Below are 20,362 nucleotides of genomic sequence, written 5' to 3'. Positions count from 1 at the left end.
TGGCTGCTGCCCAGGAGAGGGCCTGCAGTTGTGGGCGCTGTCTGTGCTGGGAAGGAACGAGCTAGGCAGAGCTGCCTTTGGGGAGCCCACATATTCAACCCAGCCGGCTCCCAGAAAGTGGTGTCCTCGCTGAGGGCTCCCAGGCCACTGAGGAGGGACTCTGGTCCCTGTGGGCTAGGTGCCCCATTTCTGCGTGTTCCTAGTGTACCCCAGGGCCCGCCCTGCCCATCACCGAGGCTGTGGGGAGGAGGAGGGGGAGGTTGTGTCGTGTGTGTGTGTGTGTGTGTGTGTGTGTGTGTGTGTGTGGTGGGGAGGGCTGTGTGCCAGTTGCCCGGAAGTCCCCGCACGGGCTCCATGCACCCACCTGGGCAGGCAGGGGTGCCGCACTTCCGCCTCGCCCTGGTACTCCTTTGTGGCACAGGCCAGCTGCGCCTTGTCCTACAGAAGTCGTCCCCACAGGGCGGGCGGGCAGTATGAGGGGTTGCGGCCCGGCACCTTGACCTACAGTGTCCTTGAGGACCACGCGCCATTGCACTGCAGCCGGGCGCCGCACGTCATGCGCTCTGTCTGCCCAGTCAGAGCCGTGTGGACAGACTGAACCAGGGCCCAGCCTGGCCCACTGTGTGTTGCCATGGTGGGGCATCCAGGGCGGGAGAGGCTCGGGCCACGTGGGTTGGCTGCTGCTGCCACAGCTTAGCAGATATGCCGGATAGACCCAGGGTCTGCTTTCCGGGCTGATGGGCCCAGGATGCATGATGGGGAGAGTGGCTTGCTGCAGCTCTCAGCTCTGGAGGCATCTGTCCGCTGCCTGTCAGCACTGCTGCTTTCAGGGGGTGTGGGCTGCTCACCTCCTGGGAGATGCTGGCCTTCGGGAGCATGCTCGGTCCAGCCCGCCGCAGCCTGGATCCTGCTGTCCACCCTGAGCTGCAAGGCAGAGCAGGCCCATAGGCGCAGAACAGTGAGAATAGGAAGCGGCTCCTGGTCCGCTGCTATGTGGTAATAGGACCGTGCTCACTCTTCGTTTTTAGCTGTGCATCAAGCAGCATAACTCCTGGGGTGGGCAGAGCCTCGGGGTTTCCCCAAGAGCACCATGGGGGGGTAGAGCCCCCAGGACCTCCTGGCACTGCCCACCAGCGCCTGCGCTCCAGCCCGGGAGCTGGGGACAGACTGTATGTCCACCCCCGCACCCGCAGTGCAGCTAGGTGGGGAAGGCGGGGCGCCAGCAGGGCTTACCAGGGACTGCACCCTTTCCTTCGGGTTCCCAGCTCTGTTGGTCTAAGTCAGGCCTGTGTCCTGTCACCTGGCGCCGACTGGACTGGCCAGACAGCTGTCTTCAGCATGTTCCCCTATGACTGCTGTTTCCTGGCGAGAGGCTGAGACCCCGGCCCTGCTGTATGTGGAGCGCTGGGGAGTACCAGCCCCGAAAGTGAGGATGTGGGTGTCTTACACTGCATGACTACACTCCGGGAGCTGTGTGGAGGCCAGGGAGGTTCGCCAGCCTCCTCAGCCGGCACCCAGGCGGGGTCTTTTTCTGCAGGATGCGCAGAGACAGAAGCCAAGCTCTTGCTCCTGCTCTTCACAGCGTGTTTCTGTGTTGGGTTTGCCTCTCAGGCTGAAAACAGCAGCGTTTACGCAGGGTCTCAGTCCCTTTTCTCAGGTTGCTGATACAAAAGACCTGACAGCCAAGCTAAAGGGCAAAGATTCGTTTAGCTCACTGTCTGTGGAGGTTTCGGGCCGTACTCAGCTGGTTCCCAGCCAGGGTGGCGCGGCACAGACAGCAGTCCCTGGCAACAGAAGATGGCAAAACGGGGAGGAGACACACCTCTTTGGGGTCCTTTTATCGAGGCCGTTGGGGTTAGGGCAGTGCCAGTCCAGTCAGGGAATCAATTTGCAGTCGCCCACCCTAATCCGTGCATTGAGCTGTGAGTCCGTCACAAGCTCTAGATTAAGCCACCTCTAAAAAGCCCAAATAAAAGTGCAGGCGGCTTCGGGGGGAGAGCTGGATGCCAGCCATAATGAAATCGTTGCTGTGACCACTGAGCGCTTTACCTAGGACGGATACCCGGAAGGCAGGCCGCTCTTGTCGGGTCCCGCTGGTTACGGCACAGGGCCCCGCGCCGTGTTTACAGGTGCTCAGACTTCCCGTAGCTAAAAATCATCCAGCTGCAGTTGTAAATGACTTTCTCAGAAAGATAATGGGTGGAAAATCAGAATTCCAGTGAAAGATCCACGAACGCCATTTCTTTACAGCATTACCTGGGAGTCCTTTTGGGGCTGTCTGGGGTGAACATGCCCATTCTCCCCCGCAGTTGACCAGATCTACCACCTGGCCTCTCCAGCCTCCCCTCCCAACTACATGTACAATCCGATCAAGACGCTGAAGACCAACACCATCGGGACGCTCAACATGCTGGGTACGTTCCTCGTCCCTCCGTGCCTGCGTCCCGAGCACGGGCACAGCACTGCCTGCTGCCGCAGGGTGCACCCCAGGGCGCAGATGATGCCTGGCCCGTGACCAGCCCCTTCCTTGCCCTCCTCCGGCCAAGCCCTCCCCTCACTGTGGCTGCAGCTTTTATAGTTGAAGGTGCAGCAGCAAAACCAGAAGAAATTTCTCTTTCCTGACTTCACAATAGAACAGGCTCCTGGCCTCTCAGACTGGATGGCTAGAAGGCTGTGCCAGGTGGGCTCTGGAGAGGCGAGGGACCAGTGAGTGACCAGACGTGTAGGGAGGGCCAGATGCCATCCCAAGCTGGAGGCCAGAGGGGGTCTGTCCAGGCAGCCTAGGGCAGAAGGGCTGGCTCCAAGGGAGGCTGGCACACCGGGTGCTGTGGCAAGGGCAGGGACAAAGGTGCCCCAAGCCAGGATGGAAATGGCCCACGTGGGCCTGGGTGGCCAAGAGCGGCTGTTGTTGGCTGCTGGGACACAGTGGTGGACCAGGACCCTGGAGGCTTGGGTGAAGGGTGGTGACCCATTCCCGCTGCCTGCCAGGGTGAGGTATGAAGATTGAGCGCAGGATTTGGGGACAGGAGTCTCCAGGAGGTCCCCTCCGTCACACCTCACTAACCAGCAGGTCTCAGTACCATGCCTTCTGTGCCTGCTGAGGGGCCCTTCATGTTTTGTGGTTAAAGCTTCTGCCCCAGAGCAGGGCTGGTCTTGCCCGCCCGCAGCCAGTGTCCTGACATGTGTCTGCTCCCTGCAGGGCTGGCGAAGCGCGTGGGCGCCCGGCTGCTGCTGGCCTCCACGTCCGAGGTGTATGGAGGTGAGTGACAGCTCCCTGCGTCGTCTGGGTCTGTGGGCACAGCCCCGCCTGGCTGCACACCCCGAGCGAGGGTGAAGCTGCGGAAGTGCGCCCTGTTCTCCAGGCACCTGTGCCCGTCCTGGCGCCTGTCTGCTCCTTGGGTGCCGGCTGCACGCTGGCCTTCGAGCCAGCTGGCCCTGGGTGGGTGCTCTCCTGCTGGGTCTCTGGATGGAGACTGTCACCACCTGCAGTCCGTTCTCCTCCCCAGGGCCGCCGGGCGCTGCAGTACTGAGTGGGCCCAGGGCCGTGTCTCTAGTCCTTGTGCACCGGCCGCTGGGGAGCTGCGAGAGCCCTTGCTTCCCACAGTGGAGACGGGCTCCAGGGTGACAGCCTTTTGTCTCACACGATGGTACTGGGCAAGGAAGACAGGAAGTGCAAGGGTCAAGTTGAAAGAGACGTTTTCTTAAGAGAACCAAATGCAAAACTAAGAGCCCCGTGGAGATTGGGCCGGGCGTGGCTTCCTCCACAGCGCCCGTGAAGGGCAGTGAATCCCCCTTCATGAGGTCCAGGACAGCAGAGGCATCCCCAGTGTATGTCCCTGAGCCAGTGACAGCTTCCTGTTCACCTCCCCCAGTGTGCTTTTCATCTGCACATTTGCTGGGAGCTAGGTTCTCTGGGTTGTTTATGGATTCCGGGTAGAGCTGCTCTGAGAGGTGGTAAGTGAGCGCTTGTGCTCGGGCGCATTAGCGTGGTCCACTGACCTTTCAGAATGCCGGCAAGGACGGAGACGCCTGCAAATGTCTCTGACTGGGCCTCTGCGGGCAGGACACAGTGGCTTTCCCCTTCATTTTCTCAGAGTGGTTTTTGTGAGGTGTCTTTTTAGAAGCCTGGCGCCCAAGGCCTTCCAGCCCGGCTGGTGCCAGTCGAGGGCTGCATGGGCAGCTAGGCTCCCCTTTGTGAGCCTTTGCCAGAGATTTAGGGCTGTCTTGTCTGGGTCTGGCTTGCTAGCCCTTGTCAGAGAGCACAGCACAGCAGAAGGTTTCTGCCGGAAGCCGGGAACTTGCTTCAAAGAGAGTCAGCTTTGGCCCGTTCCGCTCATGCGGTGAGACCGCTGTTTTGTGCCGTGACTTGCAGCCATGCTGGTGGGCAGCAGCCTCTCCTCAGGGCACGGCAGCACACAGCTCTCTGTGACTTCCACCTCGGGGCTGCACAGGCCCTGGCCCTGCAGGCACGGAGACTGAGACCCTAACACAGCGACCTGCTCTTTCTCCAGATGGCTTTCCTCTTGCCGTGCTTGTGCCCACAGAGGTGTCCCGTTCTCAGTGGACGTGAATCAGGCGTCGGCTCTCGCTCTGGAAGAATACTTGCCCAGGAAAGCCTCTGCTGTTTGCTTCTTGAGGCGGGCTGTGCATTCCAGGGCATGGCGTTTGGCAGGCGCTGTGGCCTGCTGCCCACCCGCTGGACCTCCAGGTTGCCCTGGCGGGCTGAGCCCTGCTCTGTGGCAGCGCGTGGAAGCTCGCTGTGCTCCGGGGAGCTGCTGCCTCCTTAGGGTTATCTTTCATGGCTACCTCGCAGACACACAGCTAAGCCAGACACCCCTTCATGCAGGTGGTCGGTGGGACAATGTAGATGTGAAAAACACCTTATAGAAAAGAGGAGGACAACTTGGGAGATACTCTTCCTTTCTCCCCTATAAGTGCTCCTTCCTAATCAGTGCGGGGAACACCAAGGCCCCGGGAGGGAGGTCAGGGCAGAGCCGGAGCCACTCGCTCCAGGGTGCATCTCTGCTCGGCCTTACCTCTGTCCAGCGTGCTGCTTTGTCATAAAGACGCATTGCATTGTTCCTCCCCCACGCGAGCTGGAAGGCCGGAGAGTGCTAACTCAGGCCCCTTCCCCACCCACAGATCCCGAGGTCCACCCGCAGAGCGAGGAGTACTGGGGCCACGTGAACCCTGTTGGGCCCCGAGCCTGCTATGATGAGGGCAAGCGGGTGGCGGAGACCATGTGCTATGCCTACATGAAGCAGGTGAGTGGCAGGGCCCCGGCTGCCTGGGCAGGGCAGGTGCTGTGCAGGCTCTGCACTGTCCGTGTGACCACACGCCAGTGTCCCTGGGCTAACTAGGGTTGCCTGAAGGCCGGCTCTGAGTCTGGAGTCCCCTAGCACACAGTGCTGGGCACTGTGGCCGCTGCCATTTGCCCCAGTGGCTGAGCAGTGCTTGGTTACTGCGTGGTTGTCTGTGAAGGGGAGGAAGAGTTCTCCGGTGAGAGCCTGGCTGCGTCCTGGTGACTGAGCCTGAAGGGTGCTCTGCGCAAGAGCTCAGCCGGATGTGCGCCCTCCAGAAAGGTGGACGTTTGCTGGAGGAGGCCGGGGCCCAGGGTTCTCCTGCCAGTCCCTGTCCTGCAGCCTCTGGCCACAGCCACGGCGGTGGCCTCTGCTGCCGTCGGGACCACTCTGGCCTCCTGCGCTAGGCCTGCAGTTGCCCAGGGTTTCTGGTGAGCCTGTGACAGAATGAGAACTCAGGAACCAGTTCTTCCTGGAGTTGAAACAGACTTCCGTGGCTCTTGCTTCCAACATAGGAGCGCTTCAGGATCTCCAGGGTGCATCTCTGCTCAGCCTCACCTCTGTCCGGCGCGCTGCTTTGTCATAAAGGCGCATTGCATTGTTCCTCCCCCACGCGAGCTGGAAGGCCAGAGAGTGATAACTCAGGCCCGCCACGGATGTACCCTTCCTGCCCCCACGTTCAGCCTCACCCCTTTCTCTGTTGCAGGAGGGCGTGGAGGTGCGTGTGGCCAGGATCTTCAACACCTTCGGGCCCCGCATGCACATGAACGATGGGCGGGTGGTCAGCAACTTCATCCTGCAGGCGCTGCAGGGCGAGCCGCTCACGGTGGGTGCCATTGCATGGGGCCTCCTGCAGTCACGTGGGGTCGGCCTGAGTAGGAAGGCACTGAGCCTCAGCTCACAGCAGTCACAGGACCCCCGCCTTGTCAGAGCTGAGGAAGGCGGGTGGGCAGGCAGGCGTGGTGACAGCACAGAGGAGCTGGGAGGGCCTGCCCTGTGGGTGCTGCACCCTTGCTCTGTGTGGCCCAGGCCAAGACACTGAGATGGGGTGCCACGGGCCTCGCCTGCTGCTCCTTGCTTTTGAGGGCAAGCAAAGGAATTACGAAGGCCGTGGCCAGCCTACGCCTGTCTCCACCCGGGATCCCAGAGGTGCTGCCCTGGTCCCTCCTACTCCCATATTAGCTGGGACTTGGCTGTGGACCCTGCAGTCCCATATTCTGATGGGCAGCAGGTAGAGAATCCTGCAGCATGCCTGATGGGAGAGGCTTCAGCCAGATGCGAGTCAGTGTGCTGGGCACCCAGGCAGTGCCCAGCACACTGGCAGGACCAGGAGGAGGTGGATTCCTGCATGGCCACCTTGAAGGAGCCTTCTCACTGCCAGGCTTGACCTTGCAGTGCAGGGTACATCCCAGCATTGACGCTCACCCCAGTGTACTGTCCCAGGTCACCCTGGGATTCCCAGGCCATCTTCAGGCCTGCGGGGTATGTGTCTCCCAGCCTCACTGCCGGTTTCCTTCCAGGTATATGGATCTGGGTCGCAGACGAGGGCATTCCAGTACGTCAGGTAAGGCCGGCCTGGGCCCTGTATAGAGTAGGGCACAGTGGGCAGCGCAGCCTGTGTGCATGGGTTACCTCTGCTGGCATTAATGGTACCACAGGAAGCTCCTGCAGGCCTCTGTTCCAAGTTAGAGTGAGGTCATTCCTATCGCTTCGGGCTCCTGAGCTGTCCTGTGCCGCCACCTGGTGTTGGGGGGCAGAGTTGCCTGGCATTAGGGTGATGGGGGATTTCAGTTGAGGGACACCTTTGTCCCCCAGGAGACCAGAAGGTGGGATCCGATTCCTTTTAAACTCAGTCTTGTACCAGGCGTGGCGGCACACACGTGTGATCCTGGCATTCAGGCTGACGCAGAAGGGCACCGTGAGTTCCAGGCCAGCCTAAACTATGTAGCAGGACCTTGCCTCAATAACACTTAAAAAGTAAACAACATACCAGAATCCCATGATGAGTGAGCAAGTCTGCAAGGAGCAGGCCCCGGCCGTGTCCCGCTGTGAAGTCAGGCTGATGCTGCACCCAGAGAGCACGTCCTCGAGGACAGCTCCCCACGCAAGTGCGCTGCGCCCATGGCCACGTCCGCGTCTGGCTTCTGCCGTCTGCCCACCCGTCGTGGTGATGCCCGCGGCATGGCTTCTGAGCAGTCTCAATGCTACAGGGAGGATCCCCAGCCACTGCAGCGGCGCAGGGTCTGCGAGCCCTTGCTGCGGGAAGCAGCAGGAAGCCGGCTCTGTCGTTTGGCCCATACGGTTCTGCTCTCATGCAAACGCCCCCAGTGCCCATCCACCAAGAAGTACGCCCAGGGCGCTGTGCCCTGGCCCCACCTCCACAGCCGCCCGGGACCTCAGCCCTTGGGTCAAGGCCGGGTAGGCATCTTGAGGGACCTGGAACTCCTGATAAAGATGTTTAAATGCCCGCCATCATCGGATTTTCCTAAACCCGTTCACAGTTTCTTAGACTGGTCCTGAAAGACAGCTGTGAAGAAACATTACCCACAGGGCCTGCCCTCCTACCCATTAGAAAGGAACAGGCAGAAAGCACCCCAGGCCACGTGCCGTGCACACAGGCGCACCCCTCCTGGGCAGCTGCTTCCAGGCCTGTGCAGCCTCTCCATGGGAACTGAGCTGGCCGTGGCCGGGAGCGCTCCCGGGGCCCAGCCCGCAGTGGGGTGGCAGGACAGCTCCTCAGGGCTCCACTGGCCCCCTACTCCTTGCTGGGGTCTCCTGGTCAGCTGCTGGAGCTGCAGGCTGGATCAGACCCCTGCGCAGCAGATGCAAGGCTTTGTGGTGAGCAGTATATTTCAAAGGCTTCAGGTCCAAACGTCACAGATGTACATTCAGATAAGTTTTGCAGACCAGGAATAATGAGGGCAGTATTTTAAGAACTCAGTGGTGCCAAGCCCAGGACTGCCTCAGCGCAGGGCAGATCATGCCGCCCCAGCATCCTGACGGGAAGGCTCAGCCTGGCTGCTGTTGCCTCCACTGTGTCTCCCAGGCCCAGGCACCAGGGAGAGGGCCTGACTAGCATCTGAGAAGCACAGGCCCAAGCCTGAGGAAAGCCTCCTCCGTGGCCTGCTGGCCACCTGTGGCTGATGGCAGTTCTGCTGTTTCTAGCTGGCTGCTTTCGTAGGAGCTGAGACTCCTTTATGTCACAGCGAAAGTGTGTGACGTCTGGATGCTGGCTTCCAAAGCCACGGCGGCAGGCAGGGCCTGGAGCCCTCGGTGCCATCCCATTGACATCTTGGCATGACTGTCAGATTTCCACGTCGGGGTGTGTCCTCATCACATAACAGACGCTTGCTGTAGTCTTAAAAAGTCACTTTGTCAAAATGACACTTGAAGATCCTCAGGTTAGATGGGCGTGGTCCACAACTCTGACCTTAGATGTTGCCAGCTCCTTGTGTAGGGGGCATACGGCCTCCCCACTGCAATGCAGGCAGCTGCTCCACACCCAGCTGAGCCACGAGGGCCTCCTTGTGTCACTGCGGAGCGCCTCTGAGGGCAGCGGTGAGGGCGCGGCCCCTGCCCTGTGGGGGAGCACGGGCATGCCCAGCACACTGGCCCCTGCTGAAATGAGAAGGTGGAAATGCCTTGTTTGCCCTGCTTTCCAAAAGCGTCAGGCCCGTGTGAGCCGCCGTCTTCGCCCAGTTAGTTCCCCACGACGCGTAGCGAGCCGCTCCTCCCTGGTAACCCTGGGTAGGAGGAGGGGTTCCCAAGAGGATGTCCTGGGGCCACCAGGACAGGGCTTTACTGGTGTCCCAGAGAGACTTGCAGCAGCTTGTGATCAGCAGTGAGTGTCATTTTTACGAAGTAACTTTTCCTTAACAGAGCCACACTTAAAAGCTTCTGAACTAAGAACCAAACCCTGGTAAGCGAGAACTTGCTTACTCCTCTCCGCTCCATGGCCCAGCCGATCTCGACCCACTTGACACACCGCCCCCTTTGGCTCCATGTGGGGAGGGGGGCAGCAAAGGCTGGGGAGCAGGGAGCTCATCCCACCGGGCCCGCGCCACGTCGTTTGGCCTTGTCTGCAGTTGGCCAGTGTGGGGTTGTGCACTGGGCTCCATTCATCTCAGCAGATCGGACTTTCTAAAGCAGTCACCTGCTTCCCTATCAGCCAGCAAACTCATCAGCGTGGCTTCCCTCGGGCGCATACAGGCAACATCTTCCTGAGTATGGGCCTCTTCAAACCGCCTCTGGCTTATGATGGGGTGTTTAGCTCACACAGCGACAGCGGCAGCTCCGCCCATTACCACCTCCACCCCGCGTATGGTCTACACCCACCAAACACAAATCAGTGTCATTTCATCCACAAATGCTTTAGTGTCATAAGCGCCATCTTGAGTTGCAGGATGTCGTCTTGTCACTGGCTTTCCATGCGGGCTTTGCTGTGGAGAAGCCATGAGCTTCCTCCCGGGAGGGCTGGTGCAGGCGCTCGGGAGCCTTGGCAGCAGGGCCCCTCACCACCCACTTCTCTTCCAGTGACCTGGTGAATGGGCTGGTGGCCCTTATGAACAGCAACGTCAGCAGCCCCGTCAACCTGGTGAGTGGCCACCAGGGCCAGCGTCAAGGGGCTCTGTGGCTGGGTGGAGGGTGGCTGGGGCTGTCCTCACTCCTGTAACTGGGAGCCATGTCTTCCTCAGGGGAACCCCGAAGAGCACACCATCCTGCAGTTTGCGCAGTTGATCAAGACCCTGGTCGGTAAGTGGGACACGCGGCCGCGGCTCAGACGTCTGCATGTGCCTGCTGCTGATGGCGCCACAGCCAGAAAGTGGGGCGCTGTGGTGCGGGGGTACTGGGCAGAGCAGCTTTTATCGGGAGCGCCGGCCTGCTTCCCTGTTCTCTGCATAGCAGGCACAGAGAGGGTGGTGGGCTTTGTCTTTCTGGGCTTCCTGTATTGGCCTGTGGCTCTGGCAGTGCTGGGGCAGGCGGCCCTGCCCCTCCAAACCCCTTGATCTGATTTCCAGACTCTGGCCCTGGTGACACTAGGGCTGCAGTGAGCAGGGAACAGTGCAGCATGTCTGGCTCTCTTTGCAGCTTGGCGGGACTGGCAGAGGCCCTGTGCGACCTGGGGTGGCCCTTGTCCAGTGACACTCAGCCAGGAGTTTGCAGGCTGTGCCTTGGGTGGGGCGGGGCAGGTGCCTGGGGCCTGTCCCTCGCACAGGACCTCCTCTCTGGGACTGACGGGGAGTTGACATTCAGAACACAGCTGGGCCGGGCCTGCGTAGCAGATGTCCCGTGAGGACTGCTCATCCCAGGGACAGACTTGCCGTGGCTCTCTCTGATGTGGCACAGATGGCTCCGTCCCACAGGGAAGCCGAGGTCCAGGCTCCTGGTCCCCAGCAGTGCCTTGCCCTGTGCCAGCCTGTCCCATTGTGACCCTGGGCTGTGCGTCAAGCCTGCCTGTGTCTCCCCAGTGAGGCAGGACTGCTTGAGTCCTGCGCTGTGGTCTCAGGGTGGTGGTGCCCCACATGCCAGCATTGTGGAGCTGTGCTGATGAAGTGCCAGCGTGGCACATGCCACAGTGCAGCCACTGTGTGGTGGGAGCAGACCCAAGTGAGCGTCCATATCGTCCGCATCCTCGCTCACCTGCTGTTGTATTCCTCACACAGGAAGTGGGAGCGAAATCCAGTTTCTGTCCGAAGCCCAGGATGACCCGCAGAAACGGAAGCCGGACATCAAGAAGGCGAAGCTGATGCTGGGCTGGGAGCCCGTGGTGAGTGAGGTGCTGAGGCCCAGGAGGTGCCAGCCATCCCCTGAAGCCTCACCCTGACGCTGTCTGAAGGCTTCCAGGGGCATTGGCCCTGTGAGCAGGTGGCCCCAGCCAGAAGAGTGATGCCACCACTGCCCATGCCCAGTATGGACTGGTCTCTGCCCCACAGGGCACTGCCTGTCCTGTCCCTTCCCGAAAGGCAGGGCCGACCCACCACGGAGCCCATACTGCTCTGTCTGTGTGCCCCTTGTGCCCCAGCTTGTGTAGCCTCATGCTTAGCAGAAGCAGAGGTGCTGGGGGGATGCGGAGCCCTGGGTGTGCGCAGTGGGCGCTGCTACTGCCCTGGGGGTGAGTCAGAGGCAGGGATACTCCCAGCGCTCCCCTGGGCCCACAGGTGCCAGTCACAGTGACCTGAGCTGGGGCGGGGAGGGATCGTCCTCCTCTCCCTGGGTGCCCAAGCCCAGGGCACAGGTGGAAGTGAAGGTGGAAGGTGCCTGGCTCCATGAAGCCCCGGCTGCAGCAGGTGTAGGGCCAGGGCCAGCGCGGGGCTGAGGGGAGGATTCGCGGCGGCCCCTTGGTCACTGCAGACTGAATTTGAAACAAAATCCATGAAGTACAGCTTGCTCTGTGGGAACCAGGGCACATGCCTCGGGGCTGTGCACTCGCTGGGTCTCAGCACGGGGCTCTGCCGCCCTCTTCTCTGTCCTTGCTGCCCTACGCTCCTGAGGAAATGTAGCCGCTAACTGCACGTGCGCGGTGTGCTTGATGTGAGCGCGTGCAGCAGCCTGTGGAGGCGTGAGGGCCATGCTCGCTGCCCTGGCCGTTGTGAACGGGAGTATGTTCTTGCCCCTGAGCTGTTGCACTCCTCACATGTTCAGTGGCAGCCCCTCCTCGGGTGTCCGTGTGTGAACACCCCTGCCCGTGCCCGGCAGATGTCCTCCCGTGACCAGGCCCATGCGTGTTGAGATCCACTCTGCCCACTCAGTTCCCTGGGACGGTCCCACCTGAGCTCGCAGAGGGTGAGCGGCCTGCAGCACAGCCCAGGCCCAGCTGTGCAGGTCGCCGGCTGAGCCGTGTGTCCGTCCATGCCTGTGCAGCCACGGCCCCGATCTGGACAGACCCTGCACCAGCAGCTCCTGGGACTGTGCGCAGGGCCCAGCCAGTGTTCACTAAGCACTGGTGGCTTTCTTTTGGTTTGATTTTTGGGGGCGTGTGGATTGAGCCTAGGACCTATATCCTGAGCTACGTTCCCAGCCCTTTTCTATTTTTCATATTAAGTCAAGGTCTTCTTAAGCCTCTAGTTTGCCCAGGCTGCACTGGAACTTGCAGCCTTCCTCCCTCAGCCCCTCCAGCACTGGGATTTCACTCTCTTTGTACTGCCACTCTGCAGCCTATTTTACCCCCATTTCCTCTCTGCTGAAGGCAGCTGTGCATGCCATGGGCTAGTCTTGTGGGGGCTGTCAGGGCCCCTCGGGGTGTGAGTGCGGGGGCTGTCCAGCAGATGGCAGAGGGCCAGGCTTGGGTCAGGTGCCTGAAGGCTCCCGGATGCATCTTCCCTTTGCCCAGAAAAGTATTTCCTCTGAGGAATGGGCCCCAAGGATGGTGACAGCTATCTCCATGACTGCGTCAGAGGCCAGGGATGTCTCAGGACCAGAGCGCCATCAGGCTGGGCACAGTGCCTTCTGGAAGCAGCTCAGCAGGTGGCAGTGGCCTCCTTGGCAGTGAGGTCTCTTGGCTCTCAGAGGTGGCAAAGGATCCTGAGCCAGCAGCTCCCACCGGTGGTTCTGCCCTCCATAGCTGCACTGTCTTCCCGGGTGACACCATGTGCTCTCTGTCTCCAGGTCCCACTGGAAGAAGGTCTGAACAAAGCCATCCACTACTTCCGCAAAGAACTTGAGTACCAGGCCAACAACCAGTACATCCCCAAGCCCAAGCCTGCCAGGATCAAAAAGGGCCGCACGCGGCGGGCCTGACGCCCGCGCTCACCACCTAGATGTGACTTGTTTCTTGTTGAAAGACTTCAGACGGGTGCTGTGAAGAACAGCCTGGAACGTGGTTCCAAAGCCTGATTCCAGACACGCCCGTGCCTCCCAGCTCCCAGGAGCAGTGGGCCCTGCCTCGCGCTTCCCGAGTCTTACCTCGAGCAGCCTCGGTGCCTCTGCGGCTCTCAGGGGTGACCTTGCGGGGAGAGCCTGCGTCAGGACTGCCGCTGACAGCTTTGTTTCTTTGTGAAGTGAAAAGGAACATTAAATGGGATGGAAAATGTCGAATTTATTTATAAAAGTGGGTACGTACCAGTGCGACGTTATTCTGTGCGTCAGGAGGAGAACCAGCGGTATGTCAGACGCACAGCGCAGCGGCGTCCGTTTTCAGATAGAGACTTCCATCGAGAGCTTTCTGGTTTTTATTCAGAAGTTTTCCAAGGTCTACTTTTTAGTTGCAAACTTGACTTTGAAACGTTTCTCTTGGTCCTCACGGTCAAGATCTGAAATCACTACTGTGTTGTGCTGCGTATTTGGGGGCGGGAGGGACAGAGTTAAATATTCTTGGTTAACCATGGATAAATGCGCTATTTTAATAAAATACTGAGATTTGCCAGCCGTGGGCTTTCTGCTTCAGCTGAGGCGTTGTTGGAAGATTGAGTTTAGAAGACCACGCTGCAGGCATCTAGGCCCCTGCAGTGCAGTGTGTGGACTTGGTGTCCCTGAAGCTATGTCGCCCGCCCCGGGCTGAGGTGTCCAGAGCGCCTGTCAGGGTTAGCAGAGAGTTTGTGTATAGACTTTCTTGGTGGGAAACCCATCCTGAGGTCAGCTGCTCCAGTTCGGAGCTGCTTCCAGCTGGTTCCCAGCGAGAGGGCTGCAGCAGGTGCAGAAAGCCCCTCCGCCGGAAAGGGCCAGAAGCGCGTGGCGGGCTCAAGCAGCTGCCTGCTGCACAGGCGGGCGGGCGCGGCAGAGGCAGGGGCTCAGGGGCTCGCCCCAGCCCCTCTGGGAGCCAGCAGGGCATGCGCATGCCTCCGAGGCCCGCAGGGCCGCCCTTCCCTGATGCACCCAGAGGCAGGAGGGACAGAGGTTTCCTGGGGCCCGGGCGCCTCCACAGGTCGCTGCAGGGCCATCTGGCATCCTAACCCCACGAAGCACTGCCCAGCTGCCCCAGCCATGTCCAAGCAGCCAGACAGTGCTCAGTGATGCACGGGACGGTCCAGCTCTGCCAGCACACAGCAGCGGGAGCAACGGCTCTGCTGATCAGGCGAGGGCGGGCCTGGGAGGTGGTGACCTCGGCCTCTGGAGGGCGAGCCCTGGGGAGCTGTGGGAGCAGGCACAGCAGTGACCCCAGGACACAGCACCATGTAGGGCCACACTCGCGAGAGGGTCACCTGCAAGGGGCAGCTGGGGAGCACCCTCACCCCATGGGCTGCTTCAAGACTTTAACCTCTGGGGAGTGCTCCCTGCCCTGCTGTTGGGTCATGAAAGTGTATGGTGTGGGTCTTCACCTTGCCCACAGCTACTTTTACTTTGTCTCCCGGGAGGCCTTGGAGCCAGGCCAGGTAAGCTGTACGCTGCGAGGGGCAGGGGTCCCCAGGGGCTGCACGCTGGGGGCGTGGCCCAGGGATGATGCAGCCCCTTGGGATGCAGAGCCTGGTCATAGACCCGCAGGGCCCGGGGCAGATGCCCCAGCCGTGCTCATGGGCTCCTGAACTGCTCTCTAGCTTCCTCTTTCAAGCTGGGGATCACGACCTCCATTGTGACGCTGACAGCCCTCACCGGAGGTTGAACAGAAGGGGCCACGGGACCTTGAACTCAGCCTCTAAAATCGGCTGCCTCTGGTGCTTGGTTACATGACCTGTGAGCTTAATAAACCTTTTCTTTGTAAAGTTCCGCATCTGGTGTTTGGTTAGAGTAACAGCACAGGCTAAGACAAGCCTCTGTGTTCTTGTTGAATTTCTGTATGTTACTTACGTTTGGTTGGAAGTAAAGTCCAGGTAATACAGCATAGAGATCCAGGGTGATGGAGTGGAAGTACTTGGTCTTTTCTTACTGTTGAGTTTTTAAAGAAACTAAAGGTAAATAAAAATGCGAGAAAGTGACTTCTAAATTTCAAGAAAATGGGGTGGACCCACTGCCTGGTGTTCTAAGGAAATACAGTAAGAAGTTTTGGGTGTTGTATGTTAAGTGTAAGCATCTAACAGTAAACAGGAGGCGAGAGCGATCTGCTGAGACCTCGGGGCCTGACGTAGACAGGCGTCACAGGCTGGGTGGCCTTGCCTGGATCGCGTGTCCACGTCCTCGCTCTGCGCCGTGAGCACAGTGCGGGGCTGAGCTCTCTAACGCTGACTGCACTGAAAAGAGTCCTGCGGCTGGGCCTTCGTCCAGGGGGCTTGGCGCCCTGGTGCATGGAGGGGCAGGCGCGGCAGGCAGGCGCCCTCTGTGGGCGGGGAGACACCCACGGGTACCAGCGCTGCGGACACCGCGGTCAGACCTCCGCCTCCTGCCAGGAGGTGTGCGTCTGTTGGTGAAGCTCTCGCGCCTGGCGTGTTGTTAGCCTGGCGAGTGAGCTCCCCGCACTTCCTTCTGCTCTGTTCTGGACGTGGACTTGGAGCTGGAGAAGCCAACAGGCCTGGTTCACAAACAGGCGTGGCTTATAAAGCAAAACCAGCGTTCTCTGCAGCCAGCATGCCAGGAGGGAGGCAGCCTGGCACGGCGAAAATCTTCTATGTGACAGCCACTCTGTCATAGCCGAGTGCCACATGGCAGCACCACTGCCCCATGTTGTCAGCACAGCTGGGAAGGCCATGAAACCCTTTCCAGGCTGTGACTGCACCCCGCCCACGGCCCCGGGGCCTTGGCCCCAGTTCCCCAGCCAGGGTGCCAGGGCCCTTTTCCCACCCTGCTGGGTGCCATCGGGAGGCCGGGCAGGCAGCGCCTTCAGGAACCAGCAGTGACTGCCAGCCCCAAGGCCCAGGCCCAGTGGGCAGGTGTCCTCCCCCAGCCCAAGTGTCACCTGTGGAGGTCTGCAGGGGCCTGGGCTCCCCACCCCGCCCGCCAGCCGAGTCAGTTCAGGCTGGGGCAGCAGCGCTCAGGACTGAGGATGCTGCCATGAGGCACTCGGCACACCACCAGCCACGGCGATTGTGCATCAGCCCAGAGCAGCCACAGTGACCCAAGTGTTAGGGTTCTGACAAGTGCTCCGGAGCAGCACCACCAACACCTCAGCTGGCAACTGGATCACAGGAAGTGTCAGCCAAGGGAAGCCACCCAAAGCTAAGGGAAAGTACTGACTTAGAAAAATCACTGGAATACACAGCTCTGCGGAGAGTCCAGCCGCCAAGGAGTGGGAACCCAGGACAGATCTGTGAACTTAGACACCGGGGACAGCCCGCAGCTGCGTAGCAGAGAGCTGGCTGAAGGAACCCATGGGGGTAGACAGCTTTCACAGAAGCATGGCCCAGGGTGGAGCACAGCGAAAGAAGATCCAAAGGGGTCTCTGAGCGCGGACCTGAGGACCAGTGAGGTGAAGACAAGCCCAGCGGTGCTCATGCCTGGTGCTCGTGCTGAGGCCGCCCCAGCCAGCCTTAGAGGGGCCAGGCCCTGAGGAGACAGCGGCTCGCGTCCTTGCCAAGAGGCAGCGTGGCAGCTGTGCGCTGGCGCCCGAGCGAAAGAACCTCTGGTCCAGACTACCAGGAGGGTGTCCCTGGGCTGCAGCGGGACCAGGCAGCAAGGGAGCTGTGCGGAGGAGGAAGTGAAGCCCCCTACAGGACGCGCTCTGCACAGAAGTGACAGCAAAGAGGTCGTGCACCTCTGGGAAGACATGGAGCAAGGGTGCTGCGGAAGGCAGCCAACTGCCTGGTCTCATGAAGTTGCCTTCTTTAACGTGATTACTCGTAATTCTCAGCGCAGAGGAGCTAGACCGCAGCAGCAGGTTAGAGATACCTGAGGGTAGAGGAGGCGGGACCTGCCGCTGTGCGCCAAGGAGTGGCGTGTGGGCCTGTGGTGCACAAGGAGCTGCCTTGGCAGGCTAGACACTCTTAGTTACCCACAGTCGGGCAGCGTCAGGACTCGGTCTCCTGCCACAGTCCCGGTGCCTGTCACTCAGGCACACGTCCTCACGTGAGCACGGGACAGCGAGGGGGCGAGAGTGTGCGTTCATAGGGTGTGCGCTCCTGTGTGCGCCACAGCTGTTCCACCTTGGTTATCAGTCTCTCCGGCACGACTTAGGACGTGCGTGGGGCACATCTGTGCTGCCCAGCCCTGTGCGAGGGCTGCATGCATGCACAGGCGACAGGCAAAGAGGAAGGCGGGCTTGCCCCCAAGAAGACAGAAGGAAGCGAACAGGGAAGGGGCCAAGCTAGGGCAGAGTGTAATGTCACCCCAGGAGTGAACGAGCAGTGACAGTGAGGCAGGTAAGGCTTCCAAGGCCCACCAAGTGCTGCACAGGGCACTGGCTTCCCACAGAGCAGTGTGCGTGGTCTGAAAGTAACAGCTGTCCCACTCGACCCTCAGGAGCAGGAGTGGCTGTCGAGGGCGGAGCACACCCCGCAGGCTTGAGTGCAGACAGGGAAGGCGGGGTTGGGGCACCTGGGCTACGCTGTAGCCAGCCCGGCACAGAGGACGCCACCCCAGCAAGGTGGGCGCCCCTCCAGCAAGACCTGGGTGCTCGCCGACGCCCTGCCCGCTGCTGCCCAACACGCACTTTGTCCCAGCGCTCGTACAATTCGGCCAGACACTGGTCTGATATTGTGCCCTGATATTAAAAGCCCGAGACCACGCACTAGCTCTTACTGATGTTGATCAGAAAGTTTTAACATTCCCGCATTGGATATGACACTTACCTAGAATGACGTCCTGCGATGGGTGGGGGGCATTCTAGGGTTGAAAGACTGCATCAGTATGATCCAGGATTAAGCTAGAGAAAAAAACTCGAGTATTTTTTTTGGGGGGATGGGTGGTTTGAGGCAGGGTCTCACTAGGTGGTTCAGGCTGGCCCTGAACTCACTGTGCAGCCCCGGCGGCAGTCCTCCTGCCTCAGCCTCCCGAGTCCTGGGACTCCAGCATCATGCTCTGTAAACTCATGGCCAGTGCAAATGGTGCCGAAAACAGCATGGCAGCCAGCGTTCCAGCAGACCTTCACCTTGAAAGGCAGGCCTCAAGCGGCGGGCAGGAGGGGCACTCGCAGGCGCTGTGGAGGGCTGAGCAGAGCCTGGAGTTCATGTTTTTATTTCAATGTTAAGGGTATAACACTTTCTGACGTTGCCAAATAAAATGGGGGGAGGGGATGGACAGCTGCTCATCCCACTGTGAGGGGTGCGGGTGGCACTGAGGTGACACGCAGCAGTTTCTCCATGACATCCCAGGCAGGGTGAAGCCAGGTCTGCCAGCCAGTTGCCACTAACAAAGCCCGGTCCTGGCCTCTGAGTGCCAGCAGGAGGTCAAGCCCAGGTGCGAGCAGCGTCCCTCAGCACCGAGCTGCTTCGTTTTGTTTTCTTGGTTGGGAGCAGGGTCTCACAAGGAAGCCCCAGGCTGTGGGCACCGAGCCCCTGCTCCCCTGCACCCACACAGGAGCCGGGCTTGGCTGTGAGGGCGCTTACCATGGCCCATTTTGTTTCCTAGAAATTCTTTCTTAACAGAAGCAGAAGTGGACTGGAACTCAGAAAAGGGGACAGAGCTGAGCGTAATGGTCCTGTGGAGCGCGCCCCTGTCATTTCCCTGACCCTCACGGCTCCAGCCGCTGCTAGCTTGGGCTATGCCTCAGTTTCCCTCCGCAGTCACGGACAGCCCAGCATCACACCTTCCCAGGCCCTTGCACCAGGGGCGTCGTGTGACCACCCAATAGCCCATCCAGAGCAAACCAGCCTTGGCAGCCTTGTCTACACCCAAGCAGCAGTGGGGCTTGACGCCCAGTTCTTCCAGCCCTGGGGTCCCCGCAGCACCCCATGCACATCTTTCTGTCGGCACACAAAGTGCTGCAGGCGATCCTGATGGTGCTGACCCTGCCCTGTCTCTGGCCCAGATCTGCTCCCAGCAGCAGCCGCGTGTGGTCCTGGCACCCATGCCATCTCCAGGGGCCACAGGCTCCCAGTGCATAGCTGGCTTTGCACGTGATGGAGACATAGGGCCACCCCAGGCCCTGCCCTGGACTCCCTGTCCCTGCCAGTGCCCCCGGCCAGCTGCACCCAGCATTGCCATTAAGAGGTCGGGGCGGAGCCCAAGCAGCATGGGATGCCTGTCCTCGTGCTTTCAGCTGCGCCTTGTCCCCCTCATTGCCTGTCCACTGGAGGGACCCGCTGTATCTGAGGAGGACTGCCTCCTAAGACCCTGTGGAGTAGATCTGAGCTGCTTGGGAGAGTGTTTCTGGCTGTTGGGGGCACGCAGAGCCTCAGGTCAGGGCTTCCGAGGATGTCCTGATAAGCACAGGCCCCTGCTGGCTGAGGCAGCACCTGGGTAGGAAGGTGGCAGCGGCCAGGCCAAGCCCAGGGCAGGGTCCTCAGGCCCAAAGGAGGTGTTTGATGAAGGAGAATGAGGACCCTGCGTGGTAGGTATGGGCGGACTGGCGCGGCGTGGGGGGACCTGAGTCCTGGGACTTCCCCAAGTCACCTTGTGTCTGCTGCAGTCTGCAGCGTCCCAGGCCCTGTATGGACAGCTCGGTCCCCAGGAACATGGTGTGCAGAGATGGTTGTAGGTGAGGCCTAGGGCCCCTGCCCTCACAGGGGAATAATCCAGAGGGAGGCAGGGCCTGCTTGCAGGAAGCAGGCTGCTGAGGGTGTGTTGTGACCCTAAAGGCCATGTCCTGGCCCCAGCCCCTCCCCGTCTCCCGCCCTCCCCTCCTTCCTGGCCTCTGTGAGGCGAGCAGGCTCCTGTCCACACCCTTCGGCCATGATGTCCTGCCTCAGGCCTGTGCAGCGCAGCACACTGGCCACAAACCAGAGTCTCCAGACCACGGGCCAGAGTAGACCTTCCCTCCAGGAAGTGTGTTCTCAGGCTTTGTATCTGAGTGACAGAGACTGAGCCAGGGAGATGTCCACCCTTTCTCTCTCTGGTCTCTGTTGGCAACGTGTGAAACTGAGGTGAGAGCAGCACCTGCTTCTCTGTGCAGTCGGGATGTGCTCAGCCCCACTCAGCTCACTGACAGCATGCCGAGCAAAGGCAGGCAGGAGCCTACGCAGGGTCCAGCCCAGCAGGGGACAGCACTGGCCATGGGATCACACGAGATGGCTCTCAAAGGAAGGCAGTCTTTCTGATCCATGAAGGAAGCTGTCCTAGAAGAGGACAGAAGGGCTGACGATACTGTGGCTGAAGGAACTCTG

At 60.4% G+C, this 20,362-nt stretch overlaps 1 protein-coding gene across 2 annotated transcripts in view; it reads left to right on the top strand.

Annotated features, from left to right (window-relative positions):
- Uxs1 (UDP-glucuronate decarboxylase 1) overlaps positions 1–13,662 on the top strand; it is a 42,769-nt gene extending 29,107 nt beyond the window's left edge. For both annotated transcript variants that reach the window (XM_004633265.2, XM_023717401.1), the window contains exons 7-15: positions 2,310–2,414; positions 3,200–3,259; positions 5,143–5,264; positions 6,007–6,126; positions 6,821–6,864; positions 9,834–9,894; positions 9,995–10,052; positions 10,964–11,067; positions 12,906–13,662. In XM_004633265.2, the coding sequence (XP_004633322.1) occupies positions 2,310–2,414; positions 3,200–3,259; positions 5,143–5,264; positions 6,007–6,126; positions 6,821–6,864; positions 9,834–9,894; positions 9,995–10,052; positions 10,964–11,067; positions 12,906–13,037 (806 nt within the window). In that variant the 3' untranslated portion in view covers positions 13,038–13,662. The remainder of the gene's footprint in view (positions 1–2,309; positions 2,415–3,199; positions 3,260–5,142; positions 5,265–6,006; positions 6,127–6,820; positions 6,865–9,833; positions 9,895–9,994; positions 10,053–10,963; positions 11,068–12,905) is intronic.
- Positions 13,663–20,362: the final 6,700 nt, after the last annotated feature.

The sequence above is a fragment of the Octodon degus genome, unplaced genomic scaffold, assembly GCF_000260255.1.
Source record: "Octodon degus isolate 3935 unplaced genomic scaffold, OctDeg1.0 scaffold00052, whole genome shotgun sequence".
In the NCBI taxonomy this organism is placed as follows: Eukaryota; Metazoa; Chordata; class Mammalia; order Rodentia; family Octodontidae; genus Octodon; species Octodon degus.
The sequence above is the reverse complement of the archived record's forward strand: the minus strand, read 5'-3'. Positions and strand labels throughout refer to the sequence as shown.